Here is a 27,007-nt window from a genome sequence, read left to right on the forward strand (position 1 = left end):
TTTTTCTCGCATGTTTACATTGTGTGTGATGTTTATTGGAATCAATAAGACAAAACCACAACAGCCCAGCAGTTTGGAGATAAGTGACCTATCAGTTTACCTCTCCCCCCCTCCCCCTCTCCCTTCCCTTCCCTTCCTCCCACAACTCCAGACGCCTCACAGACTCAGATGTTTTACACAGCCTATGAAATGTTTGAAGGACATGGAAAGCGTAAGTCCGCATGGGCATGGTTTCCTTTCTGCCGGGCTCCCTGGAGGGACCGGCCTCTCCCTCTCTGTGTCATGCATGCACTCATCTTCCTCAGCATGGATATACTGGTGGCCTGTTAGCGCCCATGTACAATCCACCAACCAGCATCTGCAGGAACTCCACAAACTGGCCAGAGCCTCTGTGCTGTCTTATATTCTTTGTTAGCAATCGTCTTTAGTGGAATTCAGAGCTAAAGATGGATAAATGCTTTCAGTATATTAGTATATATTATTATATTGTAAGTTGACAAGTTCCTGTCATGTTAAAGAGTCAAAGCTTGGATTGTACATGAGCATTACTGGCTCCCACCTGGCTCTTTGGGTTCATTGGGGTCCATCACTGCAGGAAAAAGTGCATCTGTATTCTAAGGACAACTCCTCATGAATGTTGAGTCAAGTATCCGTCATTAAAAAAAAGATCACTGTCAGTAACTTTAAGCCTAAAAATGGAAAATATATTTTTCAAATGCATTTCAAAACTGGTAGTGTAAAATGACAAACCAGTAACACTACTTAAGAGATCTGATCATAATAGTCGGATAATGTTGGATAATGTCCCTCTAAATTGGACAAACATAATCTTATTTTTTCATGAATTTTAATGATATATAAAAAAGTGACAGATTTTATTTCGAAACTTACTGCATTAGATCAGCACATTTAAACCATGAAAAGGGACATTTGAGTCTGTTTTTACATGATCACAAGCTAGATGCTTACTTACGTCTCCACATTCAGAGACGAGAGATGTCCCTTATTCTTCCTTCTCTTTGCACTTTGCTTTTTCCTTTTCCTCCTCAGGAAACGTGCTACACCTGGAAATAGCTGTCACCTTGGCTTCAAACATCATGCTGTGCTTAATACATCCTATCACAACCTCATTGCGTCATAGCTGAATGTGGGTAGCAGACTCGAGTCCAGTGTGAGAGGCCTGGTTTCAGTGCGTCATACAGATGGAAGTGGACTTAAAATAACACCGTTAATGTGATATCAATAGATGGAAGTCAAACTATATTGCGTATGTAATTAAAAAGTTAAAGATTGAATTCATCCAAAGTATAAGAAAACGTATTTTCATTCCTCACCTCTAGTAGTATCTCGGGGTATCTTTTGTACATACATTCGTGGTCCCCAGAATACAAAGTCTAGCAGCCAGGCAAACTGGCGCAGACGGCAGTATGCCCTGAGGCCACGCCAATGCCAGTCTGCCGCTTCTCATCCGTTTGGTCTGCTCTGAGGATTCCAGACTGCCATGGGTGAGGGTGAGGGGGCACAGGCAGAGGCCATCACTCTGTTTGATCAAGTCATTATCATAAAACGCATTCCCACAACTCGATGGAATACCCAAGCAGTGGTTGTAGACTCCCGACGAGGTTTCATATTCTCACTTCCCCACCACACCAGTAGAGCCGTCTACATTGTCCTGCTTTATTTCTCCACGTGCCCCTGGGAAGTTTCACACTCCAGTTTGTGTTTGACCGGTGTTTCTCCTTCTGTAGCTTCAGTGGAAGCCCAGCCTGTGGCCACCGTCACTCCCTCAGTGCTGAATGTCCAGCAGGGCCAGCGGGCAGAGTTTCGCTGCACAGTGACCGGGAACCCAACCGCTGCCATTGAATGGATCGGTATGACCAGTTAGTCCTCCACTTTTGTAGGGTTTGGTGCAAGCCTTGTTGAGCTATATTTAAAGTCATTTCAGTGGATAGGCCATTTTCTGTTGAATGAAATTCAGTCCAGCACAAAGTCCCAGATCTTCACCCTGCAGCCCTCAGTGGCAGAGTGTAACTGTGTGATTATTACAGGAGGTCCGGGGAACAGAATGAGTCCAAGAGCTGTTGTACGAGGTGGCGTTCTGACCTTCACAGCAGTGGACCCGGCTGATGAGGGAGAGTACACCTGCAAGGCCCTGAACACTCATGGGGAGCACACAGCACGGGTTTCCCTCTTTGTCCAAAGTATGCTTTGTGTTTGTGTGAACGTGTATTACATGTAGGAACACTTATCTGTTTATACACGTACAATGTGGGGATTGTCATCTCTTTTGAGATTGTATGAGGGCGAAGACAAACCGATAACTCGAGATCTGGACAGATCTATCCAGACAAAACGGTCCTATAGATAGCACTAGAGGTGGTGAAGTGAGAAAGGATGTGTTTTTCTGAGTGAATCGATGCACTTATTTAATCCTAGAGCTTTACAAAACACGTGACAGAGACTCTGCAAAATGCTAGTATACCCACATTCAAATCATTTTCATTGTTAGATGTTACTTGTCTGTTCAGTGTAGACTTCAGGCAGACATGTCTGCCCCGTGTCTCACCGAGGACAAAGAAACTTCTCTCCGCCCTCTAGTATTGATGTCACTAAGGTGAGAGAGTCAACGCTTGGCCAAGGTTAGAACAGTCCCAGAGGTTTTCAGCCTGCTCAGATAGCCTCGTACTCCTCCCTCCCTACTGAAAGAGACCTTTCTTTTGCTCCGTCACTCTGGGATCATTCAGGATTGAATACAAAGTCTAGCAGCCAGGCAAACTGGCGCAGACGGCAGTGTGCCCTGAGGCCATGCCAATGCCAGCCTGCCGCTTCTCATCCGTTTGGTCTGCTCTGAGGATTCCAGACTGCCACGGGTGAGGGTGAGGGGGCACAGGCAGAGGCCATCACTCTGTTTGATCAAGTCATTATCATAAAACGCATTCCCACAACTCAATGGAATACCCAAGCAGTGGTTGTAGACTCCCGACGAGGTTTCATATTCTCACTTCCCCACCACACCAGTAGAGCCGTCTACACTGTCCTGCTTTATTTCTCCACGTGCCCCTGGGAAGTTTCACACTCCAGTTTGTGTTTGACCGGTGTTTCTCCTTCTGTAGCTTCAGTGGAAGCCCAGCCTGTGGCCACCGTCACTCCCTCAGTGCTGAATGTCCAGCAGGGCCAGCGGGCAGAGTTTCGCTGCACAGTGACCGGGAACCCAACCGCTGCCATTGAATGGATCGGTATGACCAGTTAGTCCTCCACTTTTGTAGGGTTTGGTGCAAGCCTTGTTGAGCTACATTTAAAGTCATTTCAGTGGATAGGCCATTTTCTGTTGAATGAAATTCAGTCCAGCACAAAGTCCCAGATCTTCACCCTGCAGCCCTCAGTGGCAGAGTGTAACTGTGTGATTATTACAGGAGGTCCGGGGAACAGAATGAGTCCAAGAGCTGTTGTACGAGGTGGCGTTCTGACCTTCACAGCAGTGGACCGGGCTGATGAGGGAGAGTACACCTGCAAGGCCCTGAACACTCATGGGGAGCACACAGCACGGGTTTCCCTCTTTGTCCAAAGTATGCTTTGTGTTTGTGTGAACGTGTATTACATGTAGGAACACTTATCTGTTTATACACGTACAATGTGGGGATTGTCATCTCTTTTGAGATTGTATTAGGGCGAAGACAAACCGATAACTTGAGATCTGGACAGATCTATCCAGACAAAACTGTCCTATAGATAGCACTAGAGGTGGTGAAGTGAGAAAGGATGTGTTTTCCTGAGTGAATCGATGCACTTATTTAATCCTAGAGCTTTACAAAACACGTGACAGAGACTCTGCAAAATGCTAGTATACCCGCATTCAAATCATTTTCATTGTTAGATGTTACTTGTCTGTTCAGTGTAGACTTCAGGCAGACATGTCTGCCCCGTGTCTCACCGAGGACAAAGAAACTTCTCTCCGCCCTCTAGTATTGATGTCACTAAGGTGAGAGAGTCAACGCTTGGCCAAGGTTAGAACAGTCCCAGAGGTTTTCAGCCTGCTCAGATAGCCTCGTACTCCTCCCTCCCTACTGAAAGAGACCTTTCTTTTGCTCCGTCACTCTGGGATCATTCAGGATTGAATACAAAGTCTAGCAGCCAGGCAAACTGGCGCAGACGGCAGTGTGCCCTGAGGCCATGCCAATGCCAGCCTGCCGCTTCTCATCCGTTTGGTCTGCTCTGAGGATTCCAGACTGCCACGGGTGAGGGTGAGGGGGCACAGGCAGAGGCCATCACTCTGTTTGATCAAGTCATTATCATAAAACGCATTCCCACAACTCAATGGAATACCCAAGCAGTGGTTGTAGACTCCCGACGAGGTTTCATATTCTCACTTCCCCACCACACCAGTAGAGCCGTCTACACTGTCCTGCTTTATTTCTCCACGTGCCCCTGGGAAGTTTCACACTCCAGTTTGTGTTTGACCGGTGTTTCTCCTTCTGTAGCTTCAGCGGAAGCCCAGCCTGTGGCCACCGTCACTCCCTCAGTGCTGAATGTCCAGCAGGGCCAGCGGGCAGAGTTTCGCTGCACAGTGACCGGGAACCCAACCGCTGCCATTGAATGGATCGGTATGACCAGTTAGTCCTCCACTTTTGTAGGGTTTGGTGCAATCCTTGTTGAGCTACATTTAAAGTCATTTCAGTGGATAGGCCATTTTCTGTTGTATGAAATTCAGTCCAGCACAAAGTCCCAGATCTTCACCCTGCAGCCCTCAGTGGCAGAGTGTAACTGTGTGATTATTACAGGAGGTCCGGGGAACAGAATGAGTCCAAGAGCTGTTGTACGAGGTGGCGTTCTGACCTTCACAGCGGTGGACCCGGCTGATGAGGGAGAGTACACCTGCAAGGCCCTGAACACTCATGGGGAGCACACAGCACGGGTTTCCCTCTTTGTCCAAAGTATGCTTTGTGTTTGTGTGAACGTGTATTACATGTTGTAGGAACACTTATCTGTTCATACACGTACAATGTGGGGATTGTCATCTCTTTTGAGGACAAAATACTAAGTCCCCACAATGTAAATGATTACTGAGACTTGTTTGGGATTAGGTAAAGCCTGGGTTTAGGCATGTAGTGCTTATGGTTAAGGTTAGCTTGGCTGGGTTAAGTCTCCAGAGAGTTCTTGTAAGTCAAAGCAATGTCTCTTTAAGCTAGGGTTGCTCAGCCAGTTTATTGACTTCATGATTCTTTTCTATTTGTGCTAATGTAATTTTAATGGGTTTATTACATAAGCAATAAGTAAATGTTTATTACAAAAGTAATAGATCAGTAAACAACTGAACTAATAAAAAAAATTAACTGATCATTATTCATTTTTTGGTCAGAGTCTAACCCAAGTGGCCTGGGCACCCAGCCCCAAGTCCAAGTCAGTCCCCAAAATATCGAAGCTCATGAAGGAGACAACTTGAGGTTGTACTGCCGAGCAACAGGAGTACCCACCCCGAAGCTCACCTGGCTGAAAAACGGAGGACAAATCCCTCCACAGGTGAGACGCCACCTGCTGTCTGAGTGCCTTGATGATGACTTTAACATGGATTGATAACTGCATTTACATTCTGCTGTACTGTATCTCTATCTTGCACTTCAAGGTGTGTCCCGTGCCGATGGTATTTTATCATACTGTGTCAGTTTTTATGATTGTTTCAGCATTTTGACCATTTACCCTTATTTTTTTCCCTCTGTTTGTCTCTTCCCCTTTTTTTGTTTTGATCCCACCCTGTTCTGACCTTTTACTCAGGCCATTCCCTCTCATGGTTTCCATCAATTTAAAAGCAACAGTCTCGATGTGTTACAGAGACGTATTGAGGAGCTGCAGGTCTGTCCATCTGTCCGCTGTCTGTCCTGTCTCGTAGTTCAAAACCATTGTCCTCTACTGACCCCGTCTTCACACATTGTCCAGTGCAAGTGCATGATCAAATTTGTCCTTGATTCACACCTTGTAGCCCTGTTAATTTACTACAGCTGCTCACTAAGTCCCTTTAGAGCTGATGCCAAATACATTAAAATCAACCAGCTGGGTCTGGTTGATTTGTTAGTGTATTTGCATGCAGTACGTGTTTTTATGTTGTGTTGTATTAACAAACGTGTTCCATCGTCTTTTTTGTTTTGTTTTGTGCTGTCACATCATACCATCCCTGACTTGTTTTGGCTCTCAGCACTCAGTTGACCCTCATCATTCCATTGAGTGTATTATTAACAGGACTAAGTATACAGGAGGTACTGTAGGTATTTCAGACATATTTTTGCTCCGTGCCAGACGCATCCCGCTGCCCCCCAACGCAAAGGGTTATTGTGTTGATCTGGTTTCAGCATAGCCCTCCTCGGCTCGACCGAGGGCTCCGGGGCCTGTTTAGTTCCGCCTCAGGGAGCCTCTGCGTTGTGTCAGCCTTTCCCAGGGGGAGCTGGGCTCTGCCGTGCGGCCACGCAGAAATTCTGTATGCTCTAGCAAACGGCTTGCTTTGAAAACTCCTCAATGGGTTCAGACACACATTGAGTCTGGGCCCGCCTCAGCCACTGCTCGGTTTAGCCTCCCTCGCGGTTGAATGAGCCGGAGCTAAGCAGCTTTGTCCGTGGATGCCCCAACACCCCCCGGATACAGTAATCCCTCCCCGGACCCTCCCCTCCTGATTCCCCTCCCCTTTGAGGTGTTTCCAAACTTTGTGAAAGCTCATTTTCAGCCTTGCTGGACCTCTGATAGCCATGTGGAGTAGTGTACAAACAGGGTTGTGGTCCTTACTCGATTTTTCGTGGTGGATAATTTCATTTCCAGGGCACTGGCTAGAGATTATTCTCCGATTTCTCAGTTACCAACTGCTTTGTAACGCTTGTTGAGTAACCTCTTTCTCAAATCAATGTTTCACCAACTGTCAATTCTAACTCTCCTAATTTTTAAAATCAGTCGTCAATCATTAATCTTGTTCTAGAAATAAAAATACTAGTGTAGTAAATGTTGTCGTCACTGATCACATGATGTATAAAGGGGAGACACTCCAGGTGAATTAAGACAACTATTATTTTTTTAAATCTAAATTTTTGAGATTTTATGTTTCAATATGCAAATTAGGCTTTATCTAATGCTAACCTTTGGTGAATTTAGGAGAAACTACAGATGCAAAAAGTGTCGTAAAATAAACCCCTATATGTGTATGTTGGATGTTTTCTTTCCTCTTGTTTGAAAGAAGACATGTAATGGTAGCAAAAATAATATTTTTGCCTGGGCTGTCTCCCCTTAACAAATGTAACACCCCCCCCCCAATCATTGTAGCAATATCGACAGTACTTTGTTTCATGTACAAGGTACAGTGTCAGAGAAATGATGAATCAAAAATCCATTTAAGTAGAATTAAGTGTAGCAATAACAGCGCTTGTTTTGTCCTAAAGATGTACTTTGTAGTGCTTTTGTGTCGCTATGTCGCTATTGGCTAGTAATAATGTCATAATGTCAGCAATGTCATATTTGTGTTGCTTCAAGCCACATGAGACAAGTAAGTGATTGCTTTGTCTTCAGTATATGACATGACTTATGTGTGTTTTAATGGTGTAAATAATAGTAAAATCATATTAAATGCAATGCACAGTGCTGAATATCATGGCAGCCATAAGGCAGTGTAATTGAGATCGGTGTCTAATCTCGTCACGTATCGGTGTGTCTTCTCCAGGCTCGCATGGACCGCACCGACATCGGTACTCTGCTCATCCCCAACATCCAGATGTCCGACTCGGGCACATACATGTGTGTTGGTAGCAACAACATTGGCTCAAATAGTGCTCCCATTAAAGTCTCTGTGCTCAAAGGTGAGTTGTCTTGATAGTCAAAGAGAATCAAACCCATAAACCCCCCCCCCCCCCCCCCCCCCCCCCCCCACACACACACACACACACACACACACAGCCTCTGAGAAACACAGTAACACAAACAGTAATTTAACGTAATCATGTCAGTCAACGTCATTTTCAGCAACACTAATTAAGAAGCACATTGAATTAAAAAAAACAGAAAGGTATACAAAACAAGTAACAATCAACTTTGTAATAAACAAGAAAAGATAAACAGTCAGTACCGTCTGTGTTTGTGCAGGGGACCATAGCCTCTCAGTGGTCAGCATCCAGCCAGCTATAGCTGATGTGCAGGAGGGCCAGAATCTGGAGCTCAACTGTTTTGCCCCTGGAAATCCTCCTCCACAAGTCACCTGGACGAAAGCCAGTGGACGACTCTCCTCTAACCACCAGGTAATAACACAAAAATGAAAAAGTGGAAAAATGCATCATTGTGCACCCATTAAATCACATCTCAATATTCATTTTGTATTGGCAATAATGACAATATTATTTGATATAGTATTATTTGCCCTTTCTAGTAATAGTAGTAGTAGTGAAGTGACTCCTTCCTTCTGTGTGCAGGTTCTGGGCAGTCAGCTGCGTATCCTGTCAGCCACTCCAGAGGACTCAGGGGAGTATGTCTGCCGGGTGAACGGCAACCCTGGAAACCCAGGATCTCATGTCCAACAAGCCTCTGTGTCGGTGTCTGTCACTTCATCTTCTTCACGTAAGTTGGTCAACACTTCAGGCCTCATACAGGTGGTATATTAAATTGTTTAATAAAAACAAAGAGCCCATTATAATATTTGCTCTTTTTTCAAATTTGTCCAGGTGAGCCGATGAGACTTGACAGCCATTAAGTTACATTTAATGTTGATTACAGTTGATGGCAGCTTCAGTCAGAGGCTGGGAGAAATACATTAAGGGCAGGGCATTACATGGCAGGGTGTTGTTCTCACACTCACACTGCCTCACTTCATGAATGTACTTTCCAGTGTGGCCCAGTGTGACCTCACATTGAATGATTTTCCTCGCTACTGTCCCATGATCTCATCCTCATTGACTCCTCCCTGGACTTCAGTGATGTTTTGAGTTATTTAACTGCTGCCAATGAACACCATACCCACATTCAACAGTTATTTGTTACTTCAGATTTCTGTGAATTGTAGTCGGCTAAATGAAGTTCAATGATTGTGAACAGGAATGTTTGAAACGCTGGTTTCTGCTGCAGGTCTTCAGAGTCCAATCATCGCCATTGAGCCCCACAGCGCTGCAGTGCGTGTGGGGGAGTCGGCCAGCTTCAGGTGTAAGGTGTACAGCGGAGCCCAGCCTGTCAGACTGGAGTGGAAACTGGCCAACAACCAGCCGCTGCCAGGTATCGACCACACACACACACTGAGGAGTTAATGAGATCTGATTTTATGATGTCATTATTTGCAAGCAATTACAGCTTCAACCCACCCATGAATGACTTCTCTGTTCCTTCATTTAATGACTAATTTAGAACTCTGTCTTTCTCAAATCCATTTTCTGTAGACTTGCATTGACATTTCTGCGGTACTAAAATGTTGCATGTCATTTAGCCCGGCAAGATTTGATGACATACCAGTGCTTAGTTTTTCTGACACTTTATACCCCTAATTTGGAATATCTTCAAGGGTTGTCTTAGACCCAAGATTAAGAACTACTCAACATGTCCAGGCTACTCCAGCGATATAGTTTTGCTCTTCCATAAAACAAAAACAAAACCACTGGATCACACACTTCCCATAGTGCAACTGAATAGAATTTTTCATTAGACCTCCTAAATGCCCCTCTTCTGTCAAACCTCACACTTCCTGTTAACATGTGCCTAATGTTTTGCTACTCTGCTCTACAGATAATGTTAAAGTCGGCCCTGATGGTTCTGTTATTACCTTTACCAATGCCCGCCCCATGAACCATGGTGCCTACCGCTGTGTGGCGAGCAACCCGTTCGGCATCACCCACACCATTGTGTCTTTGATTGTCAAAGGTAAGCCAGCTTTCAGTCTTCTCACACCCATAAAGCTCTAAGTGAAGGGTTCCCTCTAGTGGCCGATCAGATACGGAGTTATCGTATTTTGTATCTGTGCCCTCAGAGTCTCCCGTGGCCACTGTCACCCCTGTTGGACCTATACGTGCCTGGGTGGGTGATCCCATTTACCTGGAATGCCAGGCATCAGGAGAGCCCCGCCCTTCAGTCTCATGGCACAGGCTGGACAGCAACCGCAAGACCATGCTGAGCAGCCCCGTGCCCATGGAGTCCAATGCAGTCATGCAGGTGATACATCCGACGAAGAAGATCTGTTTGTTATCCAACACTTCTGTGTTGCTATCTGAAGTTACTATGAGGAACTTGTAACTCTTTATGAAGCAGTCTCAATATAAAATCAACACAAAAGGAAAATTCTTTCTTCAAATCAATGTTTGGTATCAGCTTTTACATTGTGAAATTGTGTAATTTTGTATGGTGAGATATATATATTTGTTTTGCTCGTGCAGATACTAGTGGCACGTCCAGAAGACAGTGGCACTTATGTTTGCACAGCTCGCAACAACGAAGGCACCACTGAGACCAAGGTGGAGGTCATTGTTGAGGGAGGCTCTCAAGTGCCCACAGTGCCCCGGGCTTCTGTTCCTGAGCCACTGATGGTTGTGGTGGAAGGGCAGACGGCAACGCTGCGCTGTGAGGCCCACGGTAATGATGGCTGACGAATCTCATTGATACAGCTGGAATTCACTTTCATTTTACACTTCGCATTTTTCTCTTGTCTTTCTGTGGCACTTTTTATGTTGCATCACCAATACAAAAGACGTCTAAAAAACAAAACACCTGTCTTTACTTTTTTATTTTATTGTATCGAATGCCGTAAGAATCAGATATTGTCATTCTTCACTCAAATTAGCCGAGCATTGAACTTTTTGCTCTTAAATTTGCTTTTCTAGGTTTGCCATCCCCGACGATCACCTGGTCCAAGCTGCGGTCTCCTCTGCCTTACAGACACAAGGTGGTGGACGACAGCCTGGTGCTGCCCACAGTGGGCCGCCAAGACTCTGGAGAATACATCTGCACTGCGACCAACAACATGGGCACCAGTGAAATCACCATCTTGCTAGATGTAGAGAGTGAGTGCTGTGGTTTTATTAATTGTGTTGCATGTACAGTGAGTATACAATGTCTCATTTTGTAATGTATATTTTTTTGAGAAAACATAGAGGCCCAGCAAACCTTTTTTTCTCTCTAGCCCCTCCTTATGCCACTTCCGTGCCTGACGATGTGGCTGTGCGGGTCGGGGAGGTGATCAGGTTGCAGTGCCTTGCGCACGGCACTCCTCCCCTGACCTACACTTGGACCAAGCTGGATGGAAACCTGCCCCCGAGGGCCCAGGTTAGCGAAGGGGATCTTCAGATCAACCTGGCTACCGCTGAGGATGCTGGGAGCTATAAGTGCGTGGCCAGTAACAAAGTAGCCAACAGCGAAGTCATCGCTAAAGTCACAGTCAGATGTAAGTTTACTGATAATATAATGATTTGACATGTTATAGATAATGAGTCACTCAAAGACTGTAGTGCACCACATGTGAAAAATACGTCTACTCTCCTACAGTGAATTTGTGAAGAGCAAGAACTAAATCTCTTTCCTTCCCATCCGCAGCCCCCTTGGCAGTGCGCGTGTCACCCCAGGTTGAAGTAAAGGCCCAAGGCAGTGCTGTGGAGTTCACCTGTTCGTCAGCAGGCGGCATAGAGACCAGAGTTGAGTGGCTGAAGGAAGGAGGAGCCCTGCCACCGAACCACCACGTCAAGGACGGGGTGCTCAGGTGACATATACACTCGTGTTGCTGTCTGTTTGTTGAAACCAGCTCGGAATGTATCAATGTGTATGATGTTGAAAGTTGAGCACATTTTATACATAATATGTACTTAAAAGATAAAACTTCCTCAGCGTCTCTGTGGATCTCAGCACCGAGTCTGTTGGATTTTTTTGAAGATGTAAATCTTCCATAAAAATAAAATAAAGTCACAAACATATAGTATCATTTTTTTAAAGGCTAAATTATTAGCTAAAACAGCTGGGCACTGTAGTTTTTAGCAAACATTACTCATACAGGAGTACAATGTGCATTTTTGGGGACTATTTTTAGCCATGTATTTGGTGCTCTAGCAAGTATTTAAACCAGCAGGAATGTGTTTGTGGGATTGACTCAAAATATACGACACTGCCAAATACTCATCTCAATAAAGGAATATTTACCAATTTAAAATGTTGGACCATAATATTGTCGAAAGAATAAGCTATATCAGGGTTTGGTCTTTTCTTGGGAATTCTTGACAATATGAAAAAAATGGGCCTTAAATGGGCTAAACATTCAAATTCCTTACTGTTGTTAAGGATAAGGTACCTTAGATATTGTGTAATATGTGAATGTGTGTAATTGAATGTCTCTCTGTAGGATTGAGAACCTTGAGCAGAGCAACGAAGGCGTTTATATCTGCAGAGCCAGCAGTGTGTATGGTCAGGCCCAGGACACTGCCAGGTTGACCATCCAAGGTCTGTCACATTCACTGCAAATATATACGAGTGTACACCCTGCTTCATCAAAGCCAAATATAACCTGTTGCTTTTTCTTTGCTTTTCCACAGCCCTGCCAAAGGTGATGATCAACGTGCGCACCTCGGTCCAGACCGTGATGATAGGGAACTCTGTGGAGTTTGAGTGCCAGGCTGTTGGCGACCCAGAGCCCACGGTTGAGTGGAGTAAAGTCGGCGGGTCTCTGCCTGCTCACATCATGGTGAAGGGCGGCATGCTGAGGATCGACAAGGTGACGGAGGCCGACGCCGGGCAGTACCGCTGTACGGCCACCAACGACGTAGGCTCGGTCCAGTCACAGGTGGTCCTTAACGTCCAGTGTGAGTGCACAAGAGAAGGAAATAAACTTAAAACACATTACTTTTTTACTTCCATTATACACATTAATCCATGCTCTTGCACATACACACTGATGCATTATGCTGGCACCACTCATTGAAACCCTTTGCCTGTTTGCACAGCCCTTCCTCAAATTGCTGCGCTGCCTGAAACCAAGGAGGTCACAGTTGGGTCTGATGCGGTCTTGCCCTGTGTGGCTTCAGGATACCCTGTACCTGAGATCAAGTGGTCCAAGGTAACCAAGATACTTCTTTAATTCAGTCAGCTTCATTTTTATTTATTTGTGTTGATGCTAATATGATTTATATAATTCTGATTGTGGCTCTGTGTCTGTTTCTGTTCCTAGGTGGAAGAAGAGCTTCCTCCTAAGTGTTTCCAGGAGCTCAACGCGCTGACGGTTCCTCGCGTCACCCATGAGGATTCTGGGATATACGTCTGCACCGCCTCTAACAAACAGGGAAAAGTGGAAGCCTTCACTACACTTCAAGTTCACGGTTAGTCTGCAGTGTAGAGAGTACCGTAGGAAGGAATGTCAATACATAAATGAAAAGAAAAGTTTTGAGCGTGAACTGCACTGTTTTCTGTATCTAAAAAGAGATTATGTGCTTATTTTCTTCAGAGAGAGTGATGCCATACTTTGCCCAGGAACCCTTGTCCTACCTCACCCTGCCCACCATCAAAAATGCCTACAAGGCTTTCAGCATTAAGATCAACTTCAGACCTGATAATGGTGATGGTAAGGAAGTGCAACTTTAAATTTGCTTCACAGTTCAATTGAATAGTTTATCAATTTAGCCTTTTCTCTCGTTGTATCTTGCAGCGTGGTAATGTGTTCTGCTTTTTGTACAATGTCGTGTACTATGTTTGTCCTATTTCCTCATGTATAATTTCACTGCGTCTTTTGTCCCTTCCCCTCTCGCCCTCACCTCTCCCCCTCACCAACGTGGTGGGAAGGTCTCATATTGTACGCTGGTGAGTCTCAGTGCTTGAGAACCACAGGAACGACAGACTGATGTTGGCAACTCTGCTTTTTTGGCTCCATCCTTCTCTCACAATATGCATCCAGCACAGCGCTGATTTAAGGGCTGTGAAAGAGATGGAAGAAGATGGTGCATGTTTTCATTTTGGCTTTCATAAAACCTTTTCATAAAACCACATCGGCTTCATAATAGCTTGATTACAAATCTACTTTTACATCCCAGTCAACAGCTTCCACACTGCCTACACAGCAGCACTGCTGCTTAAAAACACAGTTCTTGTACGCTAGAATTGTTAAATGCAACGCTACACACACACACACATTTCTGTAGGTGTTCTTTTATTCAAACATTTCTGCAGTTGTGAGAGCCACAGTAAGTCAAATTGCCTTTGCAAAAATAATATGGCTTCTTTTATCCTAGCCCCAGTTGGTGTGGGTGTGTGGGGACAGGACAGCAAAATGAATGAACGCTGTTATTCTATAGATTGACTAGATTGAATTTTGGATTTTTGCTGCCTCACCACATCCCACACCGGACAGCAACAAACGGCCACGAATTTATTGCAGAAGCTATTTGAACGCGCTTGGCTCCTTAAATGTATAAATGTGTGATACAAACATCAGACTATTAACGTATGTATGAACATACTTCAACTTTGTGTTGCACATTCATGCGTTCGTGTCTCGATCGCTCATTTTCACAACCTTCAGAGATGACACAGATGGATGTGTGAGAGGGCATGTTCCCACTTCCCTGTGAGCCTCTGTGGCTCATATGAAGCATGTGTTCCCAGCATGTGCACACAGAAAAAGGAGGACAGTAAAGTGTGACTGGTTGCACTCGGCAGCCCAGTGATGCCCAGATAGGATGACAGGTTATAACCTGGCTTTGGTTGGCTTTGAACTTGCCCCACCATAGCATGCTGCTTTACCGTCCAGCTCTCAAAGAATTTCCCTTGTGTATGAATGACTCCGTTGCAAACGTTGTCCATCCTAACAAGTCACTTACTCTCATGGTTAGCCTGAGTGAAACAATTCAACCTGTGGGCTGAGATGGTTATTTCAGGAATGTTAAAGAAATAATTATCTTGAGACAAAGCTGACACATAGACATTGTTCTACCTTTGATTCCTGAAAATTCCACTTGTTTAAATAAAACTACTAGATTTATTGACTTATTTAGATGCATGTTATTGTAGGGCACGCATTTAGGATTAAGTTTGGAACAATTCTCACTCACCCTGTTTTCGTGGTGCAGGTATGATCCTCTACAATGGCCAGAGGAGGACCACAGGAGCAGACTTTATCTCTCTGGGACTTGTGGGCGGCCGCCTAGAGTTCAGGTCAGTTCATAATGATCTTAAAAGTCCCACTTATTGACAGAAAGACAGCAGGATGGCCTTGTTGATAATGATTCTGATGCTGTCTTAGGTTTGACGTGGGCTCAGGCATGGCCACCATACGCGACCCCAACCCTGTCAAACTGGGAGAGTTTCACACAGTTGAGCTGTATCGCAACCTCACTTTGGGCTATATCATAGTAGACGGAGGGGAGCCCATCAACGGCAGCTCACAGGTACTTTCTGCCAATGTTAATGTAGCTCCCACTTTCACATATGTGGATTTGATTTATTCACGGAAGTTCATATGTTTCATAAATGCACATTTTCTGTCCTCAGGGCAAGTTCCAGGGCCTGGATCTGAATGAGGAGGTGCATGTGGGTGGTTATCCCAACTACACAGTCCTCGCCAAAACAGCCGGAATCAAGACTGGTTTTGTCGGTAAGACGTCACTCTGTTTACACCATGAAAGGAAACATAGGATGGAGGAAAAAGTCCTCTTGGCGTGAAGACTTGTCCTTATTTAATGTTGCTACTCTGCAGGCTGTATCCGTCAGCTGGTCATCCAGGGTGAGGAGGTCATTTTCAAAGACCTGGACCGCAGCTCTACTGGCGTCACAAACTGCCCCACGTGCAAAGACCACCCATGCCAGGTCCGTTACATCCATCCACTTGATGTATTTATAGCATTTGGTCTGTGTTTAATTCCATAGCGTCCAGTTTATTTCTTCCAATGTCATTATTCAGAATGGAGGGATGTGTCAGGACTCAGAAGCCAGCTTGTATCAGTGCGGCTGCCCCAGAGGATTCACAGGCAGCAACTGCCAGCACCACTCATCCCTGCACTGTCACTCAGGTACATGAGAATCTCCACCTGACCACAAAGATAAATCAAAATACCTGGCTGTTTCTATCAACTCTATCCGTGTGCACCAACGTAAAAATAAAGGGTTTCATGTCTCTGCTTGTGACTTAAATTCCCACAGAGGCCTGCGGACCAGACGCCACTTGCATCAACCGCCAAAATGGCCTGGGCTATGACTGCCGCTGCCATCTTGGCAAGTTTGGAAACAAATGCATGGCTGGTAAGACAGGAAGTTACTCTCATCTACAAAAAAGTATTTCAAGTCTTTCAGCGAGTTATGCAATATTGGTATTGATGTTTTTCCTACAAGGAATTCTCGTTTTGAATGCCTTTTCCTACTTGTTCACTTTCACTAGGGGAATTGGTGACCACTCCCATGTTTGATGGCGAGGAGTCATACATTGCTTATCCTCCCCTGACCAACATCCATGATGACCTGCGTGTCGAGCTGGAGTTCAAGCCCCTGGAAAGAGATGGCCTGATGTTCTTCTGTGGAGGGAAGAAAATGAAGGTGGAGGACTTTGTAGCCATCTCCATGGTGGAGGGACATGTAGAGTTCAGATATGAACTGGGCACAGGTAAAGAATCAATACAAATCTTTTGTAGTGTCATAAAGGTATTGATTTATTTGTCAACATTCAAGATGTCTCTGGGCCTATTTTGATTTTCAGGCCAAGCAATCCTTCTAAGTTCAGAGCCAGTCTCTCTGGGGCAGTGGCACCGAGTTGTGGCCGAGCGAAACAAGAGGGCCGGCCACCTGAAGGTCGATCAAGGCCCAGTGGAGAAGAAAACGTCTCCAGGAAAAGCCCAGGGCCTCAATATCCACACCCCCATGTACCTGGGAGGAGTCCCCAACATGGACATCCTGCCTAAGCCTGCCAATGTCAGCGAACTGTTTGAGGGATGTATAGGAGAGGTGAGATCTTTTTGTGTTTAAAAAAGAAAAGAAAATGCAATTAATATTCTTCTGTATTTGGTTTGTTAAACTTGTCTGTGCTGCGTGCTTAGGTTTCCATCAACAACAAGAAGGTGGATCTGTCCTACAGCTTCACAGAAAGCAGATCTATCCGCAAGTGTGTGGACAACAGCCCCTGTGACCGCCGGCCCTGCCTGAATGGTGGTCACTGCATGTCAAATGTTGAATATGAGTACCAGTGCCTCTGTAAGGATGGATTTGAAGGTTAGTGTTCACACTCAAGAGTCTTCTTAACACTGGACAAGTCATAGCATGCATCAAATCTGCCCAGAATTCCTGCACCACATTTGTGTTTTCTGCCCATTTTCTACTTCATTATAAGTGGAAGATTTTCAGAGCCGTATTTTGTCAAAGGCCACCTCCTCCTAAAACAATGAGCATTTTCCATGTATTATCTCCAGACACTATGAACTCCTGACCTTTCACTCCTGACCCATAACTGGTGTGTGACCCCGCAGGTGAGCGTTGTGAGGTCGTGAAAGACGCTTGCCAGAGCAACCGTCAATGCCAAAATGGCGGCAGCTGTGTTGACGGCCAGTGTGTGTGTGCACCTGGCAGCACAGGTCTAAACTGTGAAGAAAGTAAGTATGGACTAGCTACACAACCATGTATACCAAATATTATACCGAAATCAAAACCAGAAATAGCAGAACGTGTGGGGGGGAAATGGGTTCATTGTATTGTTTCAGTAGCAGATTCTGTCTAAAAGGAGTTCTGGAAAGAAAATCTCCAAAGCTATCACCTTACTGTATACACCGGCATCCTATGGACAAAGATATTCGTCATCAAAGCAGAAAGACGAGACCCACAGCCAGAATTGAGCACACATGGCTCACATTGTCCACAGTATAAAGCCCTTCTAACATCAGACAGCTCGCCCCCAGCATTGCACTGCATGCTGGGAGGGATAACCCTAAGTAATCACGTATGTTTTACCCCTGCACTCTCATAGCTATATATCCTGCACACACAGGCCAGGTCTCCAGCTTCCCCGAGGCCCTGAGGAATTTGGAAAGTAGCGAGGCAAATGGTACAGTATCTCAATATTCAGTCTGCCTGACACGACTGTGACTAACAGGGGCCCATCTGAGCTCGAGGGGCCCGCATCCCCTCCAAGCTCAACCCAAACTGTCTATTGCCTAACACATGTTCCAAACATGCGTCTGTACTCAACTGAGGCTCTTATCCCGTTTGTGAAGTTGGGAGAGGGGAATTCTGCATCTGCAATGAAAGGTAACATGATGGGAGACTGTTGTTGGGAGATCACCTGAATCGTGCTGCCTGTTTTTAGACCCAGATGGAAATGTGGAATTCCCCTTGTTTTTCTTTTTCCCTATCATCATGTCAATGCCTGTAAGATGGCTACTCATAACATTGAGTCTTGTCTCCGTCTACCTCAAGAATGCCTGTCTATACAACAATAAAATAAACACAAATACTTGTTTTTCCTCTCTAAAACCGTCTCAGTCAGAATAATAAATCTGTTCCACACATTTTTTCTGTTACTAACAACTCAAACTTGCCTGGTGAAAGCACAGTGTGGTGGTGGTTGGGTGAGATGAGTTGCATTTCGAATATATGTATTGGTGCATGGACCCATGCTCAGTTCAGTTTGATCTCTGTGAAAGCTCAGAAATGGTGCAGCGTGTGAGGAATAGCAAATTAATCGAATTGTTGGTGAGGACTGTCATCGGTTTGCATCATGGAGCCTGGTTTAGTCATGCTGAAGAGTTTTGTTATTTTTGTTTTTGAAATTGCAGTATTTGGATATGAATTTGGGGCACATACAGTGTGACTATGTAGCTTTTGAGAGAAGAAATAACATCATCTTCCTCTTGAAAAGTTGAAAGCAATAAAACATACTTAATGTCTCATTTCTATACACTCTAAATGAGGTTTTGCTGCTACAGACTTGGTATGTGATCTGGTTTGTGCTTAGAGTGGCTAATTTAGTTGTCTCACTGAATTTAAACAAAAAGTAAACACACTGTGTTTATTGAAATGATCTCTGACATGCTAAAACCTATTGTTTCACCTATTGTGACAGTAAGCAAAGAAGAGTAGTAAAGTCATCAGCCACCAAGCGACTAGTCATAAAAGACCAAGTTTTATTGCTTATGAATTCAACTTTTCTTTGATAAGAGATAGAACTTTATTTTAAAAGTTATATAGTTTCGCTTTAGACACCACTAACAAATAAAATACAATTTTAAGTGATTTCAGAATACCTCTTCTTTATCTGTAACTGTTGTACGTATCTAAGCCTTTGGGTTTCTTCCATGCTTTCGCCACTGGAGGGCACTATAGCAGTGAGAGTGAAAGTCCACAGCAGCTATTACTATTGTTTGAATAGCATTGTGATGTGTGTTTACTGTCTTTTTTTCTAGATTCACCCTATCAGTATGCGGCTCATTTCCACGATGATGGATACATTGCCCTTCCTAAATCTGTTTTCCCAAGAAGGTAACTATAGTTTGATTTTCTACACTGTAGTAATACTTAACCCTCCTGTTATGTTGCGGGTCAAATTGACCCGTTTCAAAGTTTGAAAATCTAGAAAAAATATTTTAAAGTACTTTTTCTGTATGAAACTTCTTCTGCTTGCCTTAATTAGGGTAATCAACGTGAAAAAAATTAAATAAAAAATATCATGTATTTGCAACCCCCCCCTGCAGGTTTATATAACAGAGATGATGTTCGGGTCAATTTGACCTGGCAGTGAAAGTGGAGGCTATAAGGGGTCAGAAGGGTCAAGTTTAGACCATTTCTTTCTTTGAAAATGTGAGACAAAGTATCTCTTACTCCTCCCAACATGTTTCACCCCATTTCACACACACACACATACACACCCACACACACACACACACACACACACACACACATATAGGTGCGGTCTCACTACCGCACCTGTGCGAGAAAGATACTATCTTGGCAGGAACCTTTTTTTTTCTCGTGGGAAAACTCCGCCCACACTTAGCAGGAGAGGGGAGAAACATATGAAAGGGTTGCTTGGGAGTCCTACCAACATTACACTCTGCAGATACATGCAACACAGCAGCTTACTGGAGGACAACATGAGCAACAGAAACAAAAGGATGACAGCCCTGGAGGCTCTGGAGCACATCCTTGATCACAACAGTGAAATAGAGGCGGATGTGTCTGAAGATGAAGACCATCTTGAGGTCAATTCAGATTATAATGGTGCTGATTATGAACCATCAGATGAGGAAACTGATATATCTGTTCCTCCAAGCGAGACATTCGTGTCAAAAAATTGTGAAATACAGTGTTCATCCTCACCCAATACACGTATACCGAAAATATTATAAAGACAGTGGCAACATGTATTAGCACAAAGCACACCGTGACACTCGTGTGCTGTGTAGACACACACACACACACACACACACCTACACACACACACACACACACCTACACACACACACACACACACACACACACCTCGTTCATTGTGTTTATATCTTGTTAATTTTTGTAAATGTCTGTTTCTTAACACTACAAGTAAACATGAGTAAAGTTTACTTTCAATACAAATCCTCATGACTCATTTAGCTTGATTTTGAGTGAGCGGGTCAATATGACCCTGAACAGCAGAGGTGTCTCATCTCCATTTATCTACATCACCCCATGAAAAAAATAATGTTTCAAAATGTAAAAATAATTTAGAGAAAAATACATGTTATGGTAGACTAATGCAATTTACATCTAGGTTTTTCCAATGTACCTAAAAAATTGTTTTAACATGTATTTTTCATTAAAACGAGTGAGTTATCCTCATTGAACTATGATCTATGGAGGGGTGAATTACTTCATTCCACTAAATACTGATTGAATTGTTAGTAAGGGTGTTGGTGATGAGGTACAAACTATATTTATTAGGATTTTTTGGTTTCTGACAACTTTTGGATGATTAAACATGCACCGGGTCATATTGACCCGCGAACATCATGGCTGTACTTAAGAAACGAACATAACAGGAGGGTTAATAGATTCTCAAATGGTTCTAGTACCCCTTTGGAGTACTACAGGAAGTACCTGAGATTTATTCTTTAAATGTCACTTAAAAAAATACCAGTCATGCATAATTCTATAGTATAAATATTCCCAATGAAATCATTAACTGCCGTAAACTGTCAACAGCCTCAACAAACACATTTTCTTTGGCTGATTAGGAGGTCTTGCCTAAAACAATATTTCAAAGGGGATACATTATTTAAAAGAATTAGACCCATTTTTAAACCCATATACTGTATATAAGAAGGTCAAACCAGATGCTGTATTATTAGGAGTTGATGAAAAAATATATATACATATTTTGTTCTGTTTTAGCGCCCATGACTCGCCAGAGACAATCGAACTGGAGATCAACACAAGCTCCTCTGAGGGCCTGATCTTGTGGCAGGGAGTGGTGAGTCCTGGTTACTAATAGTACTGAGCTATGGTTTAATCCAAATCTTAAAAACGGATACTTACACCTTCCCTTCCACATTGTCATCCTCACCCTAACATGTCTACTGCACGTAAGCACTCTTAATCGTCACCATTACGTCATCTTTAAAGACGTGACGCTCATTAATGTTCTCATAGCATTCTGAGATTTTTATTTTATTTTCAACAATAATACATATCTTACACAATACTGCATTCTCTTTCATTTCAGTGTTCAGTGTTTAATTCATACTTGTCCCACTGAGGCTGTGACATCGTTGGGCATGTTGGCTGTGAGCCAAGCTCTATCTCACACCACTAAATAAATGCATGTTGCTTCTCTAACTCACCCTCCATTTTCCTCAGGAGACCAATGGCGCACGCAATTTGCGAAAGGTGCATGCTAGTAAAAAGGTATCCACTCAAACACAAGACACTCCTTATTTATTTTGCATGTTTCATAACATGTCCTTTACATTCAAATGTGTATAACAGTTTTGAGATACTACTGGAGCATCCCATCATGTGAAGTGAGAAAGTGTTTGTTTTGCACAATGTTCAAGATGTTTTTCTATTGTCGCTTGTTATTTTTGGAGGGTTTCATGTCACACTTCTACAAATACAGTCGGGAGCAATCTGTCTGCATTGCCTCATGTTTGCTATTATAACAGTCGGTGCGGAAAATTACTGCAGCCGTTCAGTGATTCACAGTGTTCTCTCCCTCTGCTCACAAAACACATTTATTTCCAGGAACTTGGAGAACATGGCAAAGGCAAGGACTTCATCAGCCTCGGTCTGCAGAATGGACACCTTGTTTTCAGGTGACTCAGCCCTGTAACCCTGTAGTTCTGTTGACACCTTGATGAGTTTTTTATCAGTATCAGCGCTTATTAATGTACTAATGCTGATGATTGGTATGATATCCAGTTACCAGTTAGGCAGCGGAGAGGCAGCGATCTTGTCCCGGAGGACCATCAATGATGGGAGATGGCATAAGGTCACAGCAGTCAGGTAGGTTTGCATATAAACTGTATATGATATACTATATCAGCTATTATCAATATATTAACTGCTTCTGCAATTTTCTGATTTGTCTGTTTATGACCAGTGCTTGTATTGAGATGTGTTTGTCGCCTCATGTTTCCTGCAGAACTGGAAAAGAAGGATACATCCAGATTGATGGAGGAGCCGCGCTACATGGACAGTCTAAAGGCAGAAGCCTCATGGTCAACACCAAAGGCAGTATATACCTTGGTGAGTGAATTAAAAGCATGGAGGCCCAACAGTGTATCTGTTTGAACTGTGATAATGTGTTTGAATTTCAAAGTTTATATGAATTAGTTAACATTCTGCCATCTTGCTCCCTTTTCGCTCTCGATTTTAAACCCCGATGTTGGGCTCTGTGGTCGATGACTGTCAGCCATCGTTCATCGGCCCAACCCTAATTCAAATGGAGCGTTAAAAGATATCAAGCTTTATACTATTCCTTTAACAGCTTGTAACGAACTAAAAAACCTGTGTGGCTAGCTTATTCAACTGAAAACACTGGTGTCTAAATACAGTAAGCACCAGGCTGTTCAGCGAGCTACCTAGCTAAAGCTAGTGCTGCACACTGCTGTAGAATTACTCTGTAACTCTTGTCACACATTTTAGCCTGCAAGCTAAGGCTCACAAAGTTAGCTAGCTAACACTACTTTGCAAGGTCACAGACACCATTTTCTATTTTTATAACATTATCTTCATCTTCAAGTGCACGTCTTTTGTCTTTCATCAACAACCAAGATGGAAATACGTGCTATAGTGAGTTTAGCTTCCAGTGTTTTGGTTATTAAGCTAGCTATCAACACAATGAAAGTATCTACCCTCTTGATTGCTCTGCTAATGTTAAACATTTTTGTCTTATGCTCTATTTTGTCAGTTCACTGCAGAAACAGAAAATGTAACCGAAGTACATTTCTTTTCTGTAGTTCTTCCAAATTCATGAAGCTATATCAGAGATCAAAATGTCCTCAAAAATGCTGTGTGGGTCCAAATGTCTAAAGAGGAACTCCCTCACTTATTGCTTACTTTTTGTGTGTTCTCATGTTGACAACAGGCGGCGCCCCAGACATGGCTGCGATGACGGGAGGGAAGTTTTTGTCCGGAATGACGGGCTGCGTGAGGAACCTGGCACTGATGAACGCCCGGCCGGGACAGCAGCCAGCCCAGGCCATCGACCTGCAAACCCACGCAGCCCATGGCATCAACGTGCTGCCGTGCTCTTCATAGATCGCAGCACACACGGAAACACACACACACACACACACACACCAACACATACACATACACACACACACACACACAGAGACTATGGAGTGATGTCATACACACACATCAGACTCACACAGAGAGACTTGGTGCTTCGCTGCTACCAAAAAAATGCCGAGACGACACGACAGGATATGTTTCTCTGTGTGCAGTAAAACCAAAAAAGAGAGAAAAAATGAAACGATATTAACAAGTCTTCTCTTCCTCAGTGTTGTATTCTCAATGAAGGACTATTAACACAGGAGAACCAGTACAGTTTACATACTTCCAGCAGTAGTTTTAGCCATGAAAAGAGTAAGAGTAAAACATAATAGGCCTTCTACGATGGGTCAGATCCTATGGAGATGGAGATTGTTTTTACAGCACTGAATTTTTATTTATATACATATGAATATATATATATTATATTATATTTGTGGGGGGAAAACATGCAAACTAACCATAACTGCTCTTCAACTTCCCTAGAGTTTATTCTGGGTTCTAATACTGTGTGTCCGGGGCTTTTTATAGGCCTAACTGTATTAATACTTGAAGATGTTTAGGCCTTCTTTCTTCACTTCTGTAGAGGAACTTTTTTTTTTTTTTTGTGCACGCGAGCATGCAGTTACAGTCTTTTACAAATTGTTGCGAGATGAGCGCACATGGTCACATGCAGCTTCAGTACACAACTCAGGTCGTCCAACACAAATTAATAACCGCAAATGTTACATACTGCCGCTTTAACTCAGCTGATTTTTTTTTTCTTCTTTGCAAGTCATTCACAGCGCTGTTGTGTCTTCTGTGTCTGCATTTATTCTTTTTTTATGACAAAGAAAGAAACCGTGGTGCTAATGTCAGACATGAAGATGCAGCACATAGTCAAATAGTTGCCTGTCTGTCACATGTACAGTAGAGCACTGTGGTTACTTGGGTTAAGAAATTCTACATCTAACAGTATACATTAGTGTCACATTTGTTGATATGCATGGCATTATAGGTTGATTTTATAAGAATATGCCATGATTTGTTGCCTCCACAGCCATATTTGATTGAGTAGATCTCATAAAAGCAGTTTTAAAGAGCTGAAAAGAGTGTCATTTTTTATGTGTGATTGTGAAGATGTTGTTTGATGTGTATGACTATCTGCCAGACAGGTAGCTATCTCTAGAGATGAGTGTGAAGGCTAGTACTTTTGTTGGTTATGTATGCCTCAGCCCCTTCCATTTCTCACAGGTCACTCTACTTTAAGCCACAGTATGGAGTCAGGTATGTGTGTGTGTGTGTGTGTGTGTGTGTGCGCGCGCCTGTGTCATTATCCATATCCTCAGAAGGGTCAACCCAGAACTGCCTCAACAGGTCGCTTCTTTTTCGGGTTTGGTAGCTTTAGCGACAATGCAGTAAGCTACAAAACTCTGAAGGCTCTGTGGTTTTCTCTGCAGAAGGAGATTCATCTGCAGCAAACAGCATTGGGACACAGTTGGGATAGTGTTTGATGGTGTGTGTGGGAATGCAGTGGAAGCCTCCTGCAGGTGCTGTGACCAGTAGTGTAGCTCGGATAAAGCATGCTCGCCCCCCCCCCCCCCTTTAGTATCAACCACACCACAATACCACAACGGCACGATCGCTTCGGGGTTTCACAAACCTTTTTTCTCATTTTGTAAGCTTAAAATATTTGTATTAATATCCTTTATACAATTAAAATGAGCACTATCCTTTCTCTTAGAGTTTACTCATTTTTATTTATTTATTTTATGTTTTTTTCTTCTCTGTTTTCATCGCTTTTGTTTCAAGGCTTGGTTCTGCTGTTTTTAGAGCAATCACATCTTGCTTTTTTCTTTACTCTGGTTATTGTGTATTGCCTCCCACATCCCCTTGTTTTCCCCCTCTTGTTTGAGTTTGAATACGGCCCCCCGGGAAGTTCTTCACAAATCCTCAATGAAGTTCCATGAAAGGTTAATACATAAAACCTTGAACTGCCTGCTCAAAAGGTTGGAAATAGGTCTTATTATTATTACTCAATGAAAAAAAGTCTTAGCCTTCAAATGCAACAAATGGATTATTCATCATGCGCAGGAAATTGTCATCATGTTTGTTCAGATATGAACATGTGGATTGAAAAGAGCCACGCTTGTGGTCCAGATTTAGGACACTGAAGCAGAGAATGATGGTCTGTGTGTGTGCCCCTTGTTGGGTGCCTTTTGTGTATCTGCTCTTAAACTGGATTTTCATATATATACACTGTACACTCTTGCCCAATGCAAAGTTGTCAAGAAGCTTCCACTGCTTTTCGGTTGTTTTTTTTAAGCCTTTGCAAAATATGAACGGTGCACTTGTAGTAATGATGGACATTTTTATTTTAAAATTTGTTTCACTTCTGAATGTCACCAAAAGAGGATAACTTGAATGAAAGTGTACCAGATGAAATATTGTCAATGTCAGGACGACCTGACTGCTCCATTTCCAATGTTTTAAAAGACGCTCCCCTTGCCTTTGGTGTTTCTTAATTAAAAACAAAATTCATGTGCTATTTTTAATCTCGTGAGTTTTCTTTTTTGCGGGTCTTAATGGCTGTGTCCGGCTCTGTGCTGACTGGTTTCTTTAGATGGAGTATTTTTGCTTCAAATCGCTTTATTGTTCCCAAATAATCCATTGTACATCTAACCGTTAAGGTTAGCCTTTCCCTGAGGAGAGGCCAATTACACCGCCCATTAAGAGAGTGGAGATCCAATGTTCCTGAGCAGAGGTTACACCCAAATCAGATTTCTAACATAAACCTGTCCCATGGGCACAGTACTCTCATTTTACTAAGTCTACTGCATTTATTTGTGAAATTGCATAAAGCGTCATGTAAAGTGGATGTGCTGGCAAAAGTAAAACAAAGCACAACAAGGTAAAGTAGGTTGTTGATGCTGTTAGAGTACAATGTCGTAACAGTCATGAACTTTGTGAATATTCTGGACAATACAATCCTCTACATAAACGTGAGAATCCTTTTGTCAGTCTGTCTGAGGATTTTTGCAACAGGATGACGAGCCGGAGGTGGGTTTGGGGTGGCTCATCTTTCACACTCACGTTATTGGTGGTTATGTAAGAGAATGTAACTTCAGTAGGACTCCATTTTCTATCCAAAATTGTATTTGACACGGGGCCTCACAGATCTGACATCCTTTAAAACCTAAGACTCATATCTTAAATTTATCATTTGCCCACTGAGACAAAAATAAATCCTCCCTCTCTGAGGTTGTCACAACTCCTTCCAGCTCCTCATATTCGTTCTGTCGTCTGCTGTTTCTCCTGCCTCCCTCCTGCCCTG

At 43.4% G+C, this 27,007-nt stretch overlaps 1 protein-coding gene across 12 annotated transcripts in view; it reads left to right on the top strand.

Moving 5' to 3' along the window:
• The window catches only part of hspg2 (heparan sulfate proteoglycan 2), a 91,088-nt gene extending 65,143 nt beyond the window's left edge, over window positions 1–25,945 (top strand). For 7 of the 12 annotated variants that reach the window (XM_079178330.1, XM_079178331.1, XM_079178339.1 and 4 more), the window contains 43 exons: window positions 152–211; window positions 1,749–1,871; window positions 2,049–2,201; window positions 3,114–3,236; window positions 3,414–3,566; window positions 4,479–4,601; window positions 4,779–4,931; window positions 5,357–5,517; window positions 5,770–5,847; window positions 7,691–7,826; window positions 8,110–8,261; window positions 8,433–8,577; window positions 9,082–9,225; window positions 9,730–9,864; window positions 9,971–10,152; window positions 10,374–10,569; window positions 10,818–10,997; window positions 11,117–11,377; window positions 11,527–11,689; window positions 12,323–12,420; window positions 12,513–12,779; window positions 12,921–13,033; window positions 13,145–13,292; window positions 13,418–13,534; window positions 13,753–13,770; window positions 15,036–15,120; window positions 15,209–15,353; window positions 15,457–15,559; window positions 15,662–15,771; window positions 15,866–15,974; window positions 16,105–16,203; window positions 16,340–16,561; window positions 16,655–16,899; window positions 16,992–17,163; window positions 17,418–17,540; window positions 17,933–17,989; window positions 19,347–19,422; window positions 21,310–21,388; window positions 21,775–21,822; window positions 22,159–22,229; window positions 22,336–22,419; window positions 22,559–22,662; window positions 23,504–25,945. In XM_079178330.1, the coding sequence (XP_079034456.1) occupies window positions 152–211; window positions 1,749–1,871; window positions 2,049–2,201; window positions 3,114–3,236; window positions 3,414–3,566; window positions 4,479–4,601; window positions 4,779–4,931; window positions 5,357–5,517; window positions 5,770–5,847; window positions 7,691–7,826; window positions 8,110–8,261; window positions 8,433–8,577; window positions 9,082–9,225; window positions 9,730–9,864; window positions 9,971–10,152; window positions 10,374–10,569; window positions 10,818–10,997; window positions 11,117–11,377; window positions 11,527–11,689; window positions 12,323–12,420; window positions 12,513–12,779; window positions 12,921–13,033; window positions 13,145–13,292; window positions 13,418–13,534; window positions 13,753–13,770; window positions 15,036–15,120; window positions 15,209–15,353; window positions 15,457–15,559; window positions 15,662–15,771; window positions 15,866–15,974; window positions 16,105–16,203; window positions 16,340–16,561; window positions 16,655–16,899; window positions 16,992–17,163; window positions 17,418–17,540; window positions 17,933–17,989; window positions 19,347–19,422; window positions 21,310–21,388; window positions 21,775–21,822; window positions 22,159–22,229; window positions 22,336–22,419; window positions 22,559–22,662; window positions 23,504–23,676 (5,687 nt within the window). In that variant the 3' untranslated portion in view covers window positions 23,677–25,945. The remainder of the gene's footprint in view (window positions 1–151; window positions 212–1,748; window positions 1,872–2,048; window positions 2,202–3,113; window positions 3,237–3,413; window positions 3,567–4,478; window positions 4,602–4,778; window positions 4,932–5,356; window positions 5,518–5,769; window positions 5,848–7,690; window positions 7,827–8,109; window positions 8,262–8,432; window positions 8,578–9,081; window positions 9,226–9,729; window positions 9,865–9,970; window positions 10,153–10,373; window positions 10,570–10,817; window positions 10,998–11,116; window positions 11,378–11,526; window positions 11,690–12,322; window positions 12,421–12,512; window positions 12,780–12,920; window positions 13,034–13,144; window positions 13,293–13,417; window positions 13,535–13,752; window positions 13,771–15,035; window positions 15,121–15,208; window positions 15,354–15,456; window positions 15,560–15,661; window positions 15,772–15,865; window positions 15,975–16,104; window positions 16,204–16,339; window positions 16,562–16,654; window positions 16,900–16,991; window positions 17,164–17,417; window positions 17,541–17,932; window positions 17,990–19,346; window positions 19,423–21,309; window positions 21,389–21,774; window positions 21,823–22,158; window positions 22,230–22,335; window positions 22,420–22,558; window positions 22,663–23,503) is intronic. The other 5 variants (XM_079178335.1, XM_079178336.1, XM_079178334.1 and 2 more) reach the window with 5 other exon arrangements.
• Window positions 25,946–27,007: the final 1,062 nt, after the last annotated feature.

Source organism: Pholis gunnellus, assembly GCF_910591455.1.
Source record: "Pholis gunnellus genome assembly, chromosome: 2".
In the NCBI taxonomy this organism is placed as follows: Eukaryota; Metazoa; Chordata; class Actinopteri; order Perciformes; family Pholidae; genus Pholis; species Pholis gunnellus.